This window comes from Mustela erminea, chromosome 1, assembly GCF_009829155.1.
Source record: "Mustela erminea isolate mMusErm1 chromosome 1, mMusErm1.Pri, whole genome shotgun sequence".
NCBI lineage: Eukaryota > Metazoa > Chordata > Mammalia > Carnivora > Mustelidae > Mustela > Mustela erminea.
In genome coordinates, this window is record NC_045614.1 from 170,200,011 (window position 1) to 170,222,231 (window position 22,221).

Genomic DNA, 22,221 nt, shown 5'->3' on the forward strand with positions numbered 1-22,221 from the left:
ATCTCCTGAATAGGTCTCCTGACACAGAGCTGTAACCAGGAAACTCAATATGGAGAGAACAAGCTTCATCTAGTTTCAGAGATCACTGCCCTTCCCTGTTGCATGAAGGAGCTTATTTTAAGTTCAGTCATTCTTAACATTTGTGAAACTAGGAAGAGAATGTTGAGATTAGGAAGGAGAAATATCTTTAAAAAAACAAAAACAAAAACAGATGACTATTTTAAAGATACTCATTTACAATTATTTTATTAAACAATCATCTTTTACATGTCATCAGACCTAACTAACCCTGAAGTGCCAAAACAAAACAAAACAAAACAAAAACAGTTTGAGGTATTAAAACTGAAGGAACATTTGCACATATTTTGTAAGGCTTTCACACTATAGTAACCCAAAATATTCAGCACAACTAAATACTACACATAATTGCAGGTTGATAAGAACAAAACTATATAAAACAAACATGGTTTGTCTCATTATAGCTCTGATTCTCCCATTTATAGTGACAGGAAGGCAAAAAAAAAATAATCTGAGATGTAAGTTGCTTACAAAATGATGTGTCCATTATTCAATTTTAAAAAGTGGTATATAGAATGTAAAAGGTCACTGACCTGAAACAGTTCCCAAAAACACAAAATCAAACTGACCAGCTGGTTTCAATGATAACGTCCTATTCACAGGACTTAATCCTCAGATTAATGGCAATTCACTTAAAGTATCTGAAATAGATCTACTCAACTATTTTAATTACCCATGTGCATATAAGATCACATAAGTAGCACACATGGTCCGTACTTTTTCTTTTCTGTAGGATTTTTCCATTTAAAGTAGAAAATAAATTCTTAATACAGATAAAGTTCAGAATGGTCACTTCAAAGGGATTTTGAAGTAACACAGGGAAGAGGAAGTTGGCTTTCTAAGTGTTAGACTTTTTAATATTGAATAAATTATCCAAAGACTTTCTGGACCTATTTCACTTTGACTGTATCTAAACATTGAAAGAGAAAGTTGAGGCAATCATATAGCTAATTATTATAATATAAACACTTTCTTCTAATCTGTTCAGGCAAATTGGAGAAAAGGTGTTTTTCATTTGATGATTGATTTAATTATTAACTTCAGAGCATAGCTACTTCATTTGAAACAAATTTAAAATTGCATAGCGATTTGCATATAGGATACTAAATTAAGTTCTGAATAATGGATCACAAATGTTGAATATAAATTAGTCTCTACAGCAGTTGTTACAGGTAACATAACACATGTAGTAGCCATGTGCTAGATTTTGATGGTTGTCGCTGAATTGTTCTATTCAGTTGTGTAGATAGGCTGAAGAAAAGGAAGGATAATTTTTTTTTGTAAGAACAGTCTGCTTAAACTTGGCTTTTAAAAACTTTTTGCAAAACTAATAAAAGACCAGATACTTCTTGCAGCTTACTATATAGGAAAATACTGTTTATTCCATGGTGAACATGATACTTTCAAGAAGACACCCTAACAAGTTAGACTCCTCCAGATTCTTTGTTTAGCCAGCATCAAAAATTTGTAAGAAAAGGACATTTTTTCATAGAGACAGCAACAACGTTCTGCAAAACACACTTAGCCTGTTTCCTCTTTGTCATAGGAAAAAAAGGGAAACTAGGTTGTTAAAAACCCCTATGGGAACACTACACGTATGTGTGGGGACAGTGTCCTCTCCCACAACTATGGTTTGTTCTCCTATGTAATGGCTCTTGAAAGAAGAAAGACCTTTGCAGTTGCCTCACTACTAGAAATAGTAGTGCTTTTGCTTTCGCAAAAGCAGCTGAGCGGTTTACCTGGGAGGAGAGTCAACATGTGCTAATGTTCTCACTTGAACCAGGAGAAAACTGATCATAGTCACTCCTATACAAATGAATAATGATCTAGGGTCACTTAGTATCTTTCAGAGGTTAATGACTATTTTTACTATTTGCTACACAAGTAGATGGTCCAGGTTAAGATACATTTCCCAAGAGTTTGTTGTTTTGTTTTGTTTTGTTTTTTAATGAATGTCATCAGACATGGAAATCAGCCAAAAACACAGGTCATAGAATAAGTAATTAAATCTCAAGTGTCCAAATTGGCCAGTCCAATTAAAACATATCCCCAAGCTGGAATTATCTGGAATAAAACAAAAGAGTGACTTTCATTTTAGGACCACATATACAACTCTAAATGCTATTACATCAGGTTTTAACACTTACGGGGAGGGGGGGAATGCAACAAATGTATTTTTTTCTACGCCCACCTTTTATCTCTGTAACAACCAAAAATCAAAAGAAAATTGAAATAAAATGAAATGTGACTGATCCTGTAAGATCTAAGTCCTGAATATTGTTTGCTTATTGTCATTATACCCATTGGTGCCAAACAAATAGGGCTGACCACATACATAAATGACAAGAACAATACCATCAAAATTCTCTCACTATCATCATGCTAATGAGCTACACTGTGAAATCTATCAAACCTATAAATACCAAATGCTGGCTGGCATTCAATGGATGAAACACTGACAAGTCACCCATGGTATGGTCAGTGAATCCTTTTCCCAAAAGGAGGGACCTGTTACAGTCAGTCAAAGACTGGGTTTCTTATGCCATTCAACACTAAATTGGTGGGTGCCTTTCTGTGTAGAAGGGCCAGTGAGCACAAGAGAAGGGAAAAGCTCATGACTCCCAGAATGACCATTCCTGATATCAGTGCACTGGTAACGGTGTTCAGCTGGAAAGGAGGGTCACTTGGAGAACCTGCAAGCAATAAAATACACATAGTGGAAAGGTCCAATATTGGATTTCTCTCACCTTATCCCAGTTTATACCTGCAAAACATCTGTCATTAGTATCTTATGAAATAACAGCATGACATGATAAATGCTATAATCTATTTGACTATAATTCAATCCAATAACCAAAGGATTATGCAGTTTAGAAGACTGATATTCCCTGGGCTGCCAAAAAAAAAAAAAAATCATCTGTAAAATGCTATAAAAATTGACCATCAGGTCTCATATGAGTTCAGATGTTATGTAAAATATAACAAACTTGTAAAATCAGAACTCATCATATTTAGTTGCAACTGATAGTCAAAAAACACTTAAAATTTTTAAAAATCATATTTTTATTTTCAATATATGTTCATTAGCTTACCAAGCTGCGAATTGTTGGTTGGAGTCTCATCTGAGAGAGAAAAGAAAAAGAAAAGCAATATTGTATCTCTAAATATTTACTTATGTTTATTATAATTCTGTGATTACTTTTTACCTATATGTGTTTCATCCACAATCTCCATGGGTGAGGGAATCATGAAAATCTTCCTAAACCATTCTGCTTTCCCATTTTCTGTTTCATGTGTTTGAGATTTTTTCTGTCTCTCCCATAAGCCCACACCCTGCCAGTTTCCCTAGGCATACAGATATAATCGCAAAATATACTCTATGATATTCTTTCCTGCCAACCTTTCTTTGTCATTCTCTCTCTAGTCAGGTTAGTGGGGGCAGTAATTGTTAACAGCTATTACATTTTTTATAGCCCAATAACCTGCCATTTGTTATTGTGTTCTAGAGAAGTATTCATTATTTAGTGCCACTCTATTTTAAGTGTTGCAAATTTGCCCATCATAATTTGCAAAAACATCATTTTAAGTTCCTAAAAGATAAATTCACACTTAGTAACTAAATGAAAGGAAAACATGACTCCTAATCTTGCGTTGCAGGATTTTTTGCATCTGTTTTTGTTTGTTTGTTTTTAAGGAATTTATTTATTTATTTGACAGAGAGAGATCACAAGTAGGCAGAGAGGCAGGCAGAGAGAGAGAGGAGGAAGCAGGCTCCCCGCTGAGCAGAGAGCCTGATGCGGGGGCTGGATCCCAGGACCCTGAGATCATGACCTGAGCCGAAGGCAGTGGCTTAACCCACTGAGCCAGCCCCGATTTTTTACATCTATTAAGTAAAAGATTAAAGCTGGTGATTTTTTACTTGTCCCTGGAAAACCTCATAATGGATGCAGTGAACGCATTCACCTGGTATCCCAGCTTGTGTTATGCATTTGGTAATCATATAGCCATTAACCCCTGATCTTGAACAATGAGTGGATATCATTTTTGGTCTTAAATATGTGGGTGTGTATGTGCCTGTGGGTGTCCGTTATCTGAACCATAAAATGTGTGCCGTTGACTGTTTGGGAGTGTAAATATTATTACAATTAACATGTGTGTCATGCCATACAGTTTACAAAGTGCTGCTTCATGTGTCATCACATTTTGTCCTCGTAACAGCCATATGGTTTTAACATTATTGCTACCCCCATTTTACAGATGAAGAAATTTCCATCTGTCACAGCCTCCATGATGAAGTAAACATATGTTTAAATAACAGCTCGGCTTCAGAATCCTTTTTCTAAAATAATATAGACTAGCCAAGTATGGAACAAAATTTTAGTTATAAAGATGACTATCTCAAGTTATGAAACCCCAGGGTTAGTATTTGAAATGATTGATTGGGAGAACCTGACGTGATATTTAGAAGCCATCTGATGCCATTTCTTTTAAGACATATATATGAGTCTTGGCGGAAATGATGATTCTGCAGTTTGAGCCAGAAGTACAATGCTCCAAATTAATGGAGTGCTCATTTATAGTATTCTTTAGAATGGTGCAGTGCACCACTATAGGACAAAAAGGAGGGGAAAAAAGCACAAATTTTTATTACAGGACACCCTTAGGAAAATCCTAACCTCTGACCAACACTATTTTATAAAGACACTTGTTTTTCATGGAACTGGATGGAATGAATGAACTGTGATCAATTCTCCCAAAAGATTTCCAAGACAAAATGCCTCACTGGAACATGGAGGAGCATATGTAAGGCTCTAAAACTCCTTTTTCAAAGTTATTCTTTGTTTATAAATAACATTTATTTACATTTATTTATTTATATTTTATAAAGACACTTGTTTCTCATGGAACTGGGTGGAATGAATGAACTGTGATCAATTCTCCCAAAAGATTTCCAAGACAAAATGCCTCACTGGAACATGGAGGAGCATATGTAAGGCTCTAAAACTCCTTTTTCAAAGTTATTCTTTGTTTATAAATAACATTTATTTACATTTATTTATTTATTTTTAAGACTAGAAAGCTCCTTCTCCTATGTGTCCCAAATTAGGTGAAAGTGCTAAGACTGGCTGCGCATGCTATTTTCGGTATCCTGAAGTTAATTAAAGAAGTCAGAAAGTCCCCTTCTCTCCCACATTAGCAGCAACACTTCTTTCAGAACACTACCCCAGGTGTCACTCACAAGGATGGGGCTATGGACAAAATCTTTACATGAGACAAACTGTCGGATGAGCCACACCAGCCACAGGTTCCAGGACTGGAAAAGTACAAGCGTCCTACCTCTGATGGCAGCAGATGGCTAAAATCAAAGCATGTACTATTTGAGTACCATTTGGAACTGCATTTGATAGTGGATAAACATAGAATCACTTTATCTAGTTGCTGTTTCTGGCTTCATTCCATTTCTAGTATCCTGCAATTTGGTTTAGCCCCAAAGGGAAGGTAGACATTTTCTGGGAGAATTTTTTTTTCACCACACACTCTTGTTTATTTTTCTCTTACACACACTTGGTCTTACCATATATATATATGCTAAAAGATACCTTCTGGAGTTAGAACATATGGGAATACTAAACTTGGTGGGCTCTTCAAAATGCATGCAGCTAGTTGAGGACCCAGAGGAGGAAAGTGACAGCAGCAATATCATGGCTGTTGGAAACCCAGAAGCACCTGATAAGCATTTTTTCTCTGCTTTTCTTTCATATAAGTAGCAGAAATAAATGGACCAAGTAAACATTGGTGCAAGGATATATACAGAATAAATATTTTTCTTTTCTTAGCACAAGCAAACTACTTTCTTTAATCTTCGATTATCTACCTATATGGTAAAATGGACAACATATTTCAAATTCAGAGCTTCCAAAATTATTATTTATTTATTTATTTATTTATTTATTTATTTGAGATGAGGGCAAAAGAGGCCAAGAGACAGGGAAAGAAAGAATGTTTTCTTAAAGATTAATTTATTTTACTTGAGAGAGAGTGGGGGGTGGGGGGTCAGAGGGAGAGGGAGAGAATCATCAAGCAGACTCCCCACTGAGTACAGAGTTTGACTTGGGGCTCAATTCCCAGGACCCTAAGATCATGACCTGAGCCAAAAGCAAGGTTTGAAAACTCAACAAACTGATCCACCCAGGTGCCCAAGAGAGAGTATCTTGGCCCTCTCTCCACAGCAAGCACAGAGCTGAGCCAGGGCTTGATCTCATAACCCTGAGATCATGACCAGAGCTGAAATCAAGAGTTGGAAGCCCAACTGACTGAGGGACCTTGAGGATTTCCTAACTCTTTATCCTCCATTATGTTATTTTTTGTTAATAATCCACGTCTACCTTTGAAGACTAAGATTCCTGAGAGCAAAGACTGTGGCCTGTTCTCTAGTCTATTCCCAGTACTGAACAGAATGCTTGTTCCATGTGGAGGTTTGTATGAATTATTAACTCCCCATAAAATTCAATGATATGCATTGAATAGTTTGACTAGGACTTCCTCCCATCAGAATTTATGTAAATAAAACAATTAGGTACTATTGATTTCCAGTACTTGCAATTGTGAATTTCTAGAATTATACCCCATGATAAGCATTTCCCTACTGAATAGTTTTAGCATGTGGAGGTGTGAAATAAGAACATTTCAGGAATTTTGAGGATTTGAAATATTGAAGATAGGAATATTTTCCTAAATCAATCAACAAAAGGATTTACAGTGTTGGGCAAAATGATCAGAATGTCTTCGATTGTATTAAAACAAAAGAAGGGGCGCCTGGGTGGCTCAGTGGGTTAAAGCCTCTGCCTTCGGCTCAGGTCATGATTCCAGGGTCCTGGGATCGAGCCCCACATCGGGCTCTCTGCTCAGCAGGGAGCCTGCTTCCTCCTCTCTCTCTGCCTGCCTCTCTGCCTACTTGTGATCTCTGCCTGTCAAATAAATAAATAAAATCTTTAAAAAAAAAAAAGAAAAGAAAAGTACTGAGCTTTAACAACTTATTAAACTTGACCTAAGTCAGATGTCTAAGGGAAAGGAGTGTTTCAATGAGTAAACAGAGCAAAAATTCCAAGTACCAGAGAGCTTTGAAGAGAGCAAATCAAGCCTGAAATTGGACTTGTCTATAAGAAAATTGGCCACAGGACCTGGAGAGATAAATTCTAGCTGACCTAAGGTAAAAATGAAGTGAAACTGAGAAAAGAAGGTAGCCCTGGTCATTAAGCTAAACATTATGTTTACATAGGATTTTCCTATTGAAGGATATGGCTTGATTTCTGAGTTCTATATGTATGTAGAATTCAAAATAATAATTTTTAAATTATGATACTGTAGTAACATAAAGTACAAATTGTTATATATGGCCCTCTACACCGTGAGGTCACCATGATTGTCCAGAAATGAGCACCATCCTAGAGCTATTTACCAAAATTATAACAAATAAAACCACAGAGAGTAAGAGAGGAATGAAGGGCATCCAGAACTTTTAAACATGATTCTTTGGGGGCTTTGCCGGTGAGGAGACTGAGGTTACTAAAACAACACTACTGTGTTGGAAAATGAATGTTATCTTTGAGGTGAAAATAGGTTGAAATTGGAAAGGAAGATATTCAGGCATGACTTCAGTGACATTGTGATCGAGGCATGAGCTGCCTGAGGTTTGAGCCAAGATACTTGGGCGAGTGACTATGGTATAGGTAAAACCTGTAAACTTGCATGGCTGGGTGGCTATGGTAGAATAAGAAACTTCTACTTGGGGGATGTCTGTGTGGCTCAATCAGTTAAGTGTCAGCATTCAGCTCAGGTCATGATCCCGGGGTCCTGTATCAGGTTCCCTGCTCAGAGTGGGAAGTCAACTTCTTGCTCTGCCTGCCACTCTTTCTTTCTCTCTCTCTGACAAATAAATAAATAAAATCTTTAAAAAAAAAGAAAAGAAAAGAAAAGAAACTTCTACTTGGTTAATATTTACTGAGAGTTCGGGATCTTAAAAATGTTGGTCCTGTAAAAATGTATCTTATGCTAACAAATTAATTAAAATGTGTACCATTTAAATTTGATTTGGTGCATGTAAGAAGGAAGCAAACAGGTTAATAAGGAGGAAAAGCCATCTACTCAACATGGGAAGAGAGATGCCCCTTTCAAGGGTTTTTTTCTCTTACACAAAACTGATGCTAGATATGGTCCATAGAAATAAAAATATTTTTATTGTGTCTACCCAAAACGATTCCTAGTTATTGGCAATGAGGGCTGAGTTTCCATGCAGTGTAATTCTATGAGTTATTTCTGACAGCCGGACAAGAGATAAGAATTGGGCCTTTCACAAACCACAAGCCAGTCATTTTCAAACCATTCAAAACGCCTAACAAACCTCAGGGAGTGCAGAGTAAGTTTGAAATTTCATATTTAATAAATTTCTGCATTATTTTAAAAAACCCATTAGCTTGTTTTTAAATAATGGTATGTCTAAACAAACACAGAGGAGTGAATAATTTAAGCAACTGTCTAAACTTTCTAGGCCAAATCATTTTTTGCTTAATTACCTATTTTAGGCAAAACTTTCTTTTCACTGTGGAACAGAGGGCATGGGAGAAAAAGTAAAGATAATCTCATTGAAACACAATAATAACCTTATGGCTAAGATAAAAGTGAGAAAAAATTATTAGAATACAATCCAAACCAGAACTCTACTTTTTTAAAGACAAATTTAGATCTATAGGGTAAGAATCTTAAAGCAACTTCTTCAAACCTCTTGTTTTAAGATATTTTCCCGATGAGATGACATAAAATCCCATGTCATATAGCTTGTTTGGACACGAGCCAGAGCTAGAATCAGTTTTTCTGACTTAAGTTTGGGTTGTTTACCCTGCATGTCTGTTTTCTCCAGTTGATTCTGAATGTCTCTGGGCTCACACTGATAGAAAACAATATCCCTTTGGAGAGTGTGTGTGGATGTACATGCATGCACAAATATTTGCATATATGAGAAGATGTGCAGATAAGCTGTTGTATCTGTTAGATTCGTGACCGTGGTTGGGTGTGCTGGAAGGGCTATGTAATATTCAGGATCCTGGCAAGAAACAAATGGTACTCAAACTGGGCATTTTAAGAAAAGTTTAATAGGACTATTTTAAAGATACAGGAAATTCACAAAAGAAAGGCAAGTTCCCAGGGCTATAGGAAGGTCCTGTTCTGTGGAGAGAGTTGTTGGGGAGGATCTCTGTGGACTTCATTTTCATCCTCGGATAGCACCACCTACTGGCCAAACCCAGCCAAGCACTGGATGGCAAAGCACTGGATGGGTGCAGTTCACACAGGCCCCATCTTCAGGGGAGAGAGCAGGACAGAGAAAAGGGCGAGTGAAACATGTACAGCACGGTATATTTGTATACTTGTGTGTGTGTGTGTGTGTGTGTGTGTGTGTGTAGTGTGTGCGTGTGTAAAAAGGGAAATATTGTAAAAGACAATATTGCCCTTTGTGTGAAAGTTGAGTAAACAGGAAACTACTGTGAAATTAAAGTTGCTTAGCAATTTATCTTGTTTCACAGTTAATTAGTGTTATTGAGAAACCACTTTGAGTTCTCCTTCGAAGCCAAGTAATAAGCCATTTTGGAACAATCTATTACTACACACAAAAGGAGAAACGTTCCTACCACTCCGAGTAATGATGGGACCAGCAGAGAGGACGGCGCTTCCAGACGTGCTCTGGGGGCTCCAAGTGGTCCTCCTCCCCGCATCTCTTCTTTCTCTGTGGCCGCAAGTCTGAGGTGTTAATGAAAACAAATGAAATTCCACACCAGCACAAAATTGGTTCTTTATGGCCATTTGGAAAGCAGATTCTTTTGGAAGAGATACCACATGTTTAATTTTATTCATTTACTTCTGTGCATTTATTTAATTACTTTGCATATGATTGCTACAGTGTTTCTCATTCTGGCTTGGGCCACATTTCTTATTTCCTCCTGTTATAATTGTGCTTTGCCTCATTAATTCACATAGCTCAATGGTTCTCCTGAAAAAGAGCTGTGTTTATCAAACTTTTTTCTTTTATTTCTCTCAAGCCTTTAATAAATCTTTTCCTGAAATGTTGGTCAGCATAGAGTCAAGGTAATGTGGATTCACCATTTAACCCCATCTGATACAGCTAGTTAGGACTAAAGTAATCAATCATTGTGAAGGAAATGCATGAATTAGAGCATAAATAAAAATGTATTAAAGCTATTTCCAATTTTAAAATGTGGCTTCATTTTTCTCAGGTTAATATTGATATGACCTTAGGGACCTGTCAGCAATAGCTATCTTTTCTTATTCACTAGTAAATGGATCAATATTTTAATGATGGCTGTATGCAATTCAGATCCACGCCTATTTTACAAGTTCTAACTTGCAATCCAAGGGATTCCTGGGCCACCCATCCCAAATCTACCTTTCTAGTGTCAGCCCTGCCCCCTCCCTATGTTTTCCAGTCATCTACTCTGTCCCATCACTTCATGAAGTTCTGGTAGTTCCCTGGTTACTCTGTCTTATGTGTCTGTGAATTCAGTCAACCTGTGGGACGGGGTGTCTCTCACACTCTTGATTTTGTTTCTTTGGGGTTCATCCATCTTCAGAGTCATACCCCGGGTTTCATGTCTTCCATCAAACCTCCCAGTCTCTCCTGTTCTACTCACAGTGGTGATTACTGCCTCTTACAACCACCCATACATGTGTCTGTCTTTGGACCATAACATTTTTATCTTATCTTCTTCCATGACAGTCTCATGGTCCTCAAAGATCAGCTAAATGAGTTCAGAATTTATGCACACATGTCTGTTTTCCTAGTATTATGCTTGGCACAATAGTAGGCATCCAATAGATCTTTACTGCATAAATAAATAAATAAACTCTACTTCAAACTATTTGGCTTGACCCATATTCACTTTCTATACAGAAATTAGTCCCTAACACTGGATAACCCTTCAGCTTAGATCAATTTGATAATTTAGAAGAAAGTTGCTAAAAACATACAGGCATAAGGAAGGGGCAGTCATCAGCTCTGCAGAGCTTGGTAACACAGTGCAGGAAGACGGTAGACATTTTCTGATTCTTGTGTTTCACAAATCGGAACACTTCAAAGGAAAATCGGCCCTGCTGGCTTCTGCCATTTTCAATGACGGTGGTCTGAGGATCTTTGTCACAGCTACATTTTAGGGAATGTGAAAACAGGATGTTACTAAAGATTACCAGCCCGCTGGAAATGGTAAACTAATTTCTGCAGTATTAAGAGCTAACAAAATCATGCCATGTTACAGATATTTAATAAGAGCATAAGCTAACTCAACAAATATGACAAGAGTGACCTAGATCGCAAAGTTTAAACAGATCAATTTCTGACTATAATAGTACCATCAAATTTTAGAGGGATTATACTTTCATAAGGTTCAAAAATCCAAACAGTATAAAACATACGTAGTGAAAAGTCTCCCTCTCATCATTGCCCTTGTCCACACCATTCCATATCCACATTCAAATCTGCCAGAGGTGACCTCACTTGCTACTGCATCTTCCCAGTGTATACACATATAGAAGCTGAAGCAATGAATTCTTATTGTTTCCTCCTTCTTTAAAAAAAAAAAAAAAAAACTACATTGTTTTATTCCTTGTCTTTTAAAAAATTTAACAGGACATTTTAGGGATCTTTCCATATGAGTATTTAGCAAGCCCCCTCATTCTTTTTGCATACCATACAGTATTCCATCACGCACATGCGACAACCGTTACTTAATCAGGTCCCTATTTATGGAACTTTGCATCATCTTGAATCTTATGCTTTTTACAAAGTAATAATGAATAGCCTTATAATGCCTTATTTTGAACATAAGCAGAATTATCTGTACAATACCATTTAGTAGATTTTGCCACATTGCCTTCTGTAAATATTACTGCATTTTGCACTCTCCCAGTAATATATGCAAAAAATCTTTCTTTCCCCCAGAGAACAACAAAGTGTATGGGAAAAAATTGGTTGTTCACTGTTGGGGAGGAAAAGTAAACTGTCACTAATAATTTTAATTTACATTTTTGTCAGTGGGAATGACTAAGTACATCTTTCCATATACATTAGAGCCATCTGTATTTATCTGAAAACTGTTTATGTCCTTTGCCCAAATTTCTCTTTTGTTGTTGGCTTTTCTTTCTGTTTCCTACAAGTTCTTTATGTGCTAGGAATACTAGTTCATTGTTTGTTATATAAGTTGCGAATTGCTTGTTGCCCAGTTTTGGACATTTCTCAAGTGTGCCTGCGTGTATCTGTTCATACATACATAGGAAGTTTAGTTTTATGTTAAAATTTCAATAATGTATTGTATAACTTTTAGTAAGTCATGTCCTGTTTCATTATGCTTTACTTTATTGTGCTTTCAGAGATTGTGGTTTTTACAAATTGAAGGTTGGTGGCAACACTGCCTCAGGCAAGTCTAGTGGCGCCATTTTTCCAACAGCAGTTCCTCATTTTCTGTCTCTATGTCACATTTTGGTAATTCTCACAATATGTCAAACTTTTTCATTATTATTATATTTGTTACAGTGATCTGTGATCAGTGATCTTTAATGTTACTATTGTAATTTGTCCATCCCCCCAAAAAACTATGCCCCTCTAAGACAGTGAAGTTAAGTGATAAACGTGTGTTCTGACTGTTCCACTGATCACATGTTCCCCCATCTCTTTCCCTCTCCTCAGGCCTCCCCATTCCCTGAGATGCAATAATATTGAAATTAGGCCATTTAATAGCCCTACAGTGGCCTCTAATTGTTCAAGTGAAAAGAAGAGTCACACATCTCTCATTTTAGATCAAAAGCTAGAAACAATTAAGCTTAGTGAGGAAGGCATGTAGAAAGCTGAAACAGGCTGAAAGCTAGGCCTTCTGCACCAAAAAGCCAAATTGTAAAAGCAAGGGAAAAGTTCTTGAAGGAAATTAAAAGAGATATTCCAGTGAACACACGAATGATAAAGTAAAAAGCTACTCCATAACAAAGTCCTAAATTTCTTCAATTCTAGGAAGGCTGAGAGCGATGAGGAAGCTACAGAAGAACAGTTTGAAACTTGCAGCGGTTGGTTCATGAGGTTTAAATAAAGAAGCCATCTCTGTAACATCAAAGTAGAAGGTGAAGCAGCAAGTGCTGACATAGAAGCTGCAGCAAGTTACCCAGCAAGTTCACACGATGTCCACTCTACAGCTCAAAGATCAAGGAGTAATTTTGACTTCAAGTCTTATTATTTAAGAAATACATTTGGTAAGGCTACGGGGGCCATTGGTAGTGATTCCTTTGACGGGTCTGGGCAAAGTTAATTGAAAACCAGGAAAGGATTCACAATTCTAGATGCCATGAAGAAAGTCAAAATATCAAATGACAGGACTTTGGAAGAAGTTGATTCGAACCTTCATGGGTGACATGGAGAGGTTCAAGACTTCTATGGAGGAAGTAACTGCAGATGTGGCAAAAACAGCAAGAGAACTAGGAATTACAAGTGGAGCCTGAAAAATGTGACTGAATCCCTGCAATCCCATGATAATGGGATCTCAACAAATGACATGTTTCTTACGAATGAGCAAAGAACCTGGTTTCTTAATATGGAATCTACTCCTGGTGAAGATGCTGTGAAGATTATTGAAATGACAACAAAGGATTTTATATAAACTCAGTTGTTAAAGCAGCAGGGTTTGAGATGATTGACTCCAGTTTTTAAAGAAGTTCTACTGTGGGTAAAATGTGGGTAAAATCAAAGAGCACTGCATACTACAGAGAAATTGTTTGTGAAAGGAACAGTCAACCCATATGGCAAACTTCACTGTTGTCTTATTTTAAAAAATTGCCACAGGCACTCCAGCCTTCAATAACCACCACCCTGGATAATCAGCAGCCATCAATATTGAGGCAAACATTCCACCAGCAAACAGATGACAAATCACCGAAAGCTCAGAGGATGGTTAGCTTTTTTTTTTTTTTAGCAATAAAGTACATTTTAATGAAGGTCTGTACATTGTTTTTTAGGCACGATGTTATTGCACACTTAATAGATTACAGTATAATTTAAACATAACTTTATATGCACTGGGAAATCAAAAAATTCAATTGACTCGCTGTATTGAAATATGTGCTTTATCAGAGTGGTCTGGAACCAAACCCACAATATCTCCAAGGTACACCTGTATTTGGACCAAAGATGGATCATTCTTACTCCAAAGTTTTAAAAATATTTACGTTAATATGGTTTCTTCTGCCACTTTTAAAACTGTATTTTTATATTTAAATTAATAATCTACTTAAAGTTTATTATTGTACATTAAATGAACTATAGATCCAGGATGATATTTTCCTCATGGTTATGGACTTTCAACACCATTTTTTAAAGTTTCTTTTTATTCTACTGATTTGTGGTATCAGTCTATCATATCGTAAATTTCCAAATGTTTTGGATCTATTTCTCAACTCACTATTCTAATTTTTGTCTATGTGGCTAATTTTGTATAATATCACATTCCTTTAATAATTTTAGAACTGCTTTAAACTATAATATGTGGTTAGGCTATTTCCATGTTTTGGGGTATTTTGTGGATTTGTTCATCCCTTTTCTTGATTTGATTAACTTGTGATTATTTGTTTTTTTCAAAGAATTTTATTTATTTCAAAATTTTGGTTCATATTTCCAATTCTGTTCCAAGTATTATCTGTTTTAAACTTCTAAGTAATGGTGAATTTTTGTTTTCATATTGTTAAGCATTGTCAGCTATTAATATATAGCTCACTTACTATTTCATTCAGCTCTTCTATACCCTTACTTAATTGTTGGCTACCAGATCTGAGTTTCCTGAGAGAGGGGAATTAAAGTCTCCCATTTTTATTATATTTCTGATTATGTCTTTTTACAGTTCTCCTCATTTCCACTTGATGAAACTTTTGATTTTATCCAGGGCATCCTTTCTTTATGTTGGTGTAAGTCTTCTTTCAATTTAGGAAAGTATTTCTGGACTATATATTTTTTTTTAATTTTTTTTTAATTTTTTAATTTTAACATCTTAATTTTATTTTTTTCAGTGTTCCAAGATTCATTGTTTATGCATCACACCCAGTGCTCCATGCAATATATGCCCTCCTTAATACCCACCAAGTATTCCTGGACTATATTTTTAATTACTTGTTCTATTGTATTATGTTGGATCCTTAGTGGGGAGGGGGACATTCCAATTATGTATTTTAGACATGTGTTGGATTCCTTCAGCCTACCTTTTATTTCTACTATCTTTACTGTAATCCTCTTTATCTTTTCTTTTATATTTGTTTCTTTTTATTTGCATCCTAGTTTTATTTTCTCTGTCCCGTACTGTGCTTTCTGCTATGTCTATTCTCCCTAGAACACCTAATTGTGTATTCCTCCTGTTTCACAGAAATGTTTCTATAACACACTTTTTTTCCTATTCTATCTTAAATTCTTCCAGTTCCCTTTTCTCATTCTTATAGCTTTCCCTTTTACTGTCCTATCCTTTCCTAAGTGAGTTCTATTATTCTATCACCATCACTATGATTTTTTTAAAGATTGATTTATTTATTTTAGAGAGAAAGAGCACAGAAGTAGGGGAAGGGACAGAGCGAAAGAGAAAGAGAGAGAATTTCAAGTAGACTTCCTGCTAAGTGTGGGGACCAAAGCAGGGCTTGATCCCATTACCCTGAGATCATGACCTGAGCCAAAATCAAGAATTGAACACTTAACCAGTTGGCTGAGCTACCCAGGCACCCCACCATCACTATGATTTTTTAAGAGAAATTCATTTAGACTTTAGAATAAACTTGTTCATAAAATTTCATCTTTTTGAAGTGTTATATAAATGGAATCATGCGATATGTAATCTTTTGGGACTTGATTTTTTTACTCTGTAATTATCTAGAGATACATTTATGTTATGTGTATCAATAATCCATTCTTTTTTATTTAGGAGTAGTATTTCATGCCATGAATATATCACATTAAATTATTTACCTATTGAAGAATATCCATTATTTTCCAGCTTTTGGCTATTGCAAATAAAGCTGTCATTAATATTTGCATACATGTTTTTTTGAGTAAGTCTCTTATATAAACCTTATATCATATAAAGCTCATAATCACTGAGAAAAATGTCCAGGAATGAAATTGCTAGATTTTAGAATAATTGCATATTTAGTTTTCTTACTTTTATTATATTTTTAAGTACTAAATTTTCCATTTGTTTCTTCTTTATGTCTTCCATTTCTGTTCAGAGACTTCCCTTTCATTGCTAAGGCTTTCTATTTTTCCATTTGTTATAAGCATGTTTGCTATTGTCTGTCAAACTTTTTATGATGACTGTTTTTAAAATCTTTTTTTAGATCATTCTAAACTCCTTGTCACATTTATTTTTGTCTGTTTTCCATTCATTTTGAGATCTTCCTGATTGTTGTTGTGAAAGTGATTTTTACTAAACCTAGGACATTTGGACCAGTATTTTATGAGACTCAGAATCTTATATAAACCTTATATTTTAGCTGGCTTTCTTTGCCAACACTTCATCAGGGAAGGAGAGGCACTGTGTCATTACTGCCAAATAGGAGTAGAAATCCAGACTCCTTCTTGGCCTTTCTTGACCACCAAGGAGTGGGGATCTTGTTAATGCTGGGTAGGGTGGGAGTTTCCACTCCCCATTAGGCACCCAATAATATTTCTCTGACTAGCTGGGGTAAGTCAGAAGGCCACTAGCTAGTGGCCTTCCACCAACACCCCAAGGACTATGGTCTTGTTACAGTGGGGTAATAGTAAATATCTGACTCTCCACTGGGACTCCTTTGACATTAACCCAATTGGGCATGTAAGGGTATTTCATTATTGCCAGGTGAGAGTAGAAGTACAGAATCCCCACTCAGCCTTCTCTGAAATCATCCCATAAGGGGAGATTGGGATACCTTCTTACAGCCAGACCAAGGAAGGAAATTTGGCCATCTACTCAGTCTTTGTTGGCCTGGGTGGGGATGAAGTCACACTTTATTTTGTGTTGTTAAACTAGAGTAGTACAATTATTATATAAGTTTTCTGTTTTACTAAGCTCTCCTTTTCTAGTCTTTTGGCTTGAGAGGGCAAGCTTTATCATCATTCATCCATTCATTCATTAATATCTGTGCCCACTGATATTTGAGTTAACTTCTGCAGCTCTAAGTCTGGGGTATATAAGACAAAAAGAAAACCCAGGGAACTCACCACAATATCATTCATGAGGTCTCAAATTTCCTAACTTGTTGAGCCCTATCTCCATCTTTTTATATTTATTTTATATATAACATTCCGGGGTTTTGTTGTTGTTGTTGTTGTACTTAGCAAAAAGAATAGGCAAAACTCTATCTACTCAGTCTTCCCAGGAATGATTTCAGGTCACTTATTTTTACTACAAAAAAGAATATCAATTTTTTTTCTTTTTCCATACTTGTTTACTTCCCTTCTTTTTCCTTCTTTCTCCTTCCATTCCTTTCCTTGCCCTTGTCTCTTCTCTTCACCCTTGACAATTTTTGCCTTGACTCCTTGTTCTTTCTTTCCTTTTCTTCTTGTCCTTCTCATTTTCCTCTGTTTCAATTCCTTTTTTTTTTAACCTTTTGACCTCCTTCACCCATTTCTCTCACCCCCAAGTCTCCATGTCTGGCAACCACTAATCTGTTTTCTGTATCTATGATACCTATGAGAGCTTGCTTCCCCCCCCCCAATATGATATCCATTCACAATTTCTTTATGCATTCATCCATCTATGGACACTTAGACTGTTTCCATGTTTTGACTATTGTAAATAATGCTGCCATGAGCATGAAGGCCCCTATATCTTTTTGAGTTAGTGTTTTCATTTTCTTGCATAAGTACCCAATAGTGGAATTTCTGGATCAAATGGTGATTCTATTTTTAGTTTATTGAGGAATCTCCACAGTGTTTTCCATAGGGTCATACCAATTTACATTCCCACCAGCAGTGCACAAGTATTCTTTTTGTTCCACATCCTCACCAACACTTGTTATTTCTTATCTTTTTGATGTAGCCATTCTAATAGGTGTGAGGTGATATCTCTATTATAGGACTGATTTGCATTTCCTTGATTATTGAACAGTTTTTCAGGTACCAGTTGGCCATCTCTATATCTATTCATATCTTCTGCCCATTTTTTGATGAGATTTTTTTTACTGTTGAGTTATAGGAGTGATTTTATATATATATATATATATATATATATAGAGAGAGAGAGAGAGAGAGAGAGAGAGAGATTTACTTGAAAGGGAGAAGGTAGGGGAAGATAAAGAGAGAGAATCTCAGGCAGACTCTGCACTGAGCACAGTTCAATCTCATAACCTTGTGGGGTTCAATCTCATAACCTGATCATGACCTGAGCTGAAATAGAGAACTAGACACTTAACCAGCTGAGCCAGCCAGGTGTTCCTTTATATATTTTAGTTTAGTTTAGTTTAGTTTAGTTTAGTTTAGTTTAGTTTACTTTTATTAACATACAATGTATTATTTGCTTCAGGGGTACAGGTCTGTGAATCATCAGTCTTACACAATTCACAGCACTCACCATAACACATACCGTCCTCAATGTCTATAATCCAGCCACCCTCTTTAAATATTTTAGATGTTAGCCCCTTATCAGATATATGTTTTGTAAATATTTTCTCCTATTCAGAAGATTGTCTTTTCATTTGTTTGATAATTTCCTTTGCTGTGCAGAAGATTTCAGCTTGATATAATCCCATTTGTTTAATTTTGCTTCTATTGTTCTATGGTTACTTTTTAATAAAAAAATTAATGTTGCTATGTTTAATTGCAAATCTTATCTGTTTCATAGCAAACTTTTCCAATGAGTTTAATTTATCTTTAAATTTTTTTTCTCAGCTATTTTTTTACATTTTTCAGGCAATACATTGGAAAACTAGAAGCAGTATCTTCATTGCTTTTGACGTTTGAAAGAGTTGGATTTCCCTAGACCTGTCATTTTCTGAGGACTCTTTGGGCAATGTGGAACAGTAATGACCTTCCTCAAAGATTTCCTCAACTCAAGGTTCTCCCGCCTTTGTTTTACAAGGACAGAAAAGTTTCCATTGAATGTGCCATAATTGTGTAGTTGAATTTTCCCTGCCTCTCTGGACCTAAAGATGTTCAAGAGTTCTACTACCAGTTCCATGTTCCTCAGCTTCATTCATACGCATCTTCCACCAAGGCCTTTGTCTTCCCAGGTGAATCCTTCACTTTTTAGAATGTGTATTCCCAGCACTTTGAGACCTCCCACTTCTGAGGCTCTGGTCACTCTCTATCCCTTCATTCTTCACTTTCTCCAGGGCTGTTGGCTTATTGGTTTTCAGCCCTGTTCCTAGCAACTCTCACTCAGATTGGTACCCTCTCCTTCTGGGTATGCATCTCTCCTGGCTCTTTCTGAAATTTGCCACCTCTGGGTTCGCTCAACATTAATTTTTCTTCCCCACTTCTCCTACCACCTCTCCCTACACTACTTCCTGCAGCAAACCGCCCCCCCCCCCGCACTATTTGCTCTTGATCTTAATTATTGTTATCAACATGAACACATTATTTGGGTATTTCTCAGTTTCCTTTTTCACCTACTTTCATTGACATGGACATTTGAGAAACTCATTTAGTTACTCATTTCACTCTCTGTAGTTCTAATAAGAACACTAAAGAGAGTTAGTCCTAAACCATAATCATACTAGAATTCTGATGATCATATTCCAGATTACCATCATGTGAACACTATAGAAATTTTGGAAAGTAAGAAAAAAATATCAAAACAAAATGATTCATAATCCTACCATGCATAAGTAATCAAGGTCAACCTGTTGATGTATTTCCTTACAGTCTTTTCTATCATATATTATGTAAATGAGGTTCATTGTACATACAATTATATACACTGATTCTTTCACTTCACATTTCAGATCATTTAAATTTTAAAGAATCATATATTTCCAAGGATTAAAAATACCAAGAAGACAGAAAGGTAGAAGATAAAATAGAATCAATTTTTTTTCTGTTTTATAAATAACTTTATAAAATTTAGTGCTGTGCAAGCTCCCAAATTACTAGAGTTCCCTAATTCATCTAGCCATTTCCTCATTGGTGAACATCCAGTTTGCCCCCCAAGTTTTAGTATTTTAAGTATAGACCAGAAAATCATAAATATTTTTGAATATGCTTCCAAATTTGTGGATGTAACATCAAAGAATATGGAATGTTTTAAGGTTTTTGATACATACCAACATTTTTTTTTCCCAAAAATGTTTCCCAAATTAACACTTCCAGCAATAGGATATAAGAGTGTCAGTTTGACCTAGCCTCTGACCATCATCTTAACCTTGATTAGCCAACAAAGCATATTTTTTTGGTTTCCCATCATATTATTCCCATCATGTGTCAATAAGTAGCTGTGATCTGAGCCAACCGCATTTTATAAGCATGATTAGAAGCCATTGCTTGACTCTCAAGTCTGCTCTCCTGTCAGATAAAAATGCTGAAAGGAAACTTGGATGATTGAATGCTTTTATGATCAATGTCCCCTCTCCCCAAATGTAGATTACATTCACTCTATCATTGTCTATTGGGGAATGAAGTTGAAGTTATTGGCTCTGATAAAAAAGGAGTAGCAAGCTATATCATACTTTCATATTAAATACTGATAAATGAAGAAAAGCATTTTAGGGTCTAAATTATCTAGATCATTACTTTAATTTTACTCTCTCTGACGGACGACGAGACTATCTAGCTGCAAATAAATAGTACTTCCTACTGCCTTTCTTTGATTGCCAATAATATCCTAACCATGCTTTTTCTAAGACAGTGAAATATTCCCATATGTCCTAAACATGAATAAAATATCTGTGATGGGCCTAACTTACTTGGAATTCTCATTCAGCAGTAGCTTTATCAGCATTTTGTCTTGAAAACTCTTCTCAACTTTTATACTTCTGGCTTTGTAAGGACTAAAAGCTCACAATGTAAAACTTTAAATTTAAAAGCTATAGAAGTACCCTACAATTTGTTTATCTAACTTGGAGTTTTCATTTCAATGGATCTTTGTTATCAATACAAGACTTACCTAAGGAAGAGATCATATCGAATATCATCATTTGGGTTCCCTGATGGTGTTGTGTAGCAATAATCCATTAAGACATTCCATCTACAGAATGAGGTAAACATAATCATGATTCAGAATCTCCTTTTGGGTATTAGTTACTAATACAAGGGAAGTAAATATTGACAAATATCTTTCCCCCACTGGATAAAAAATAGTCTCATTAGTTATTTCAGAGGTTTCTTGTTTTAGAATATTCTCCTAAGCTTGAGGTGTTTAAAAATATCCAGCAAATTGCCATCCTACATCAAGTGGGTTTAAGGCTAATACCACACATGCACACACAAAAATTGTGTACAAGACAGCTGTTCAAAGTCTGGAGAAACAGAAGCCAAAAGTGAGCTACAGAGATGCTTTTATGTTCACTCTGAACAATAGCCTTTTGTTTCCAGAAGTTACTATCTTTAACAAATGACAGAAGATATTATAATACCACATACAACAAGAAGTTTGGTACATAAATTATACACTGAAAATTATGCCAGAATCAGTGGTGGTGACAGTGGAAGTCCATAACAGACACTGTTTTAGGTAAAAGAAAACCATGAGGCAAATACACAGCCTTCCTCCACAGGTCATACTGTGCCTAGATTTATACATTATTTCATTCCAACTCTGGTGTTATAAAAATGACTACTCTATGGGAAGTAAATGCCAATAATTCTTTTTAATTCCTGCATTTGATAAGATAATTTTAAAGAATCATATATATCCAAGAAAAACAATACTAAGAAAGAAAGGGAGAAGGTAAAGAAGAATTAAATTTCCAGAGTACACTGGAGAATACTCTTCAGGATGCCAAGTTTATATAATAATACGTGATTGGATCTTTATAATAATATTGGATTGGATCTTCAGCTTTTGAATTCCCTTTCAATTTTGATCATTCTGGATTGTCTAAAACATGGTCATAAGAAACTCAATCATATGAAACTCGATTGACTTGGGGTTT

General features: G+C 35.9%; 1 protein-coding gene across 2 annotated transcripts in view; it reads right to left on the bottom strand.

Annotated features, from left to right (window-relative positions):
* Window positions 1-262: 262 nt before the first annotated feature.
* Window positions 263-22,221, bottom strand: part of ZPLD1 (zona pellucida like domain containing 1) — a 237,172-nt gene continuing 215,213 nt past the window's right edge. For both annotated transcript variants that reach the window (XM_032350228.1, XM_032350220.1), the window contains 5 exons: window positions 21,234-21,314; window positions 11,116-11,287; window positions 9,762-9,870; window positions 3,171-3,200; window positions 263-2,771 (listed from right to left, as the gene is read on the bottom strand). In XM_032350228.1, coding sequence (XP_032206119.1) covers window positions 2,596-2,771; window positions 3,171-3,200; window positions 9,762-9,870; window positions 11,116-11,287; window positions 21,234-21,314 — 568 coding nt within the window. In that variant the 3' untranslated portion in view covers window positions 263-2,595. The remainder of the gene's footprint in view (window positions 2,772-3,170; window positions 3,201-9,761; window positions 9,871-11,115; window positions 11,288-21,233; window positions 21,315-22,221) is intronic.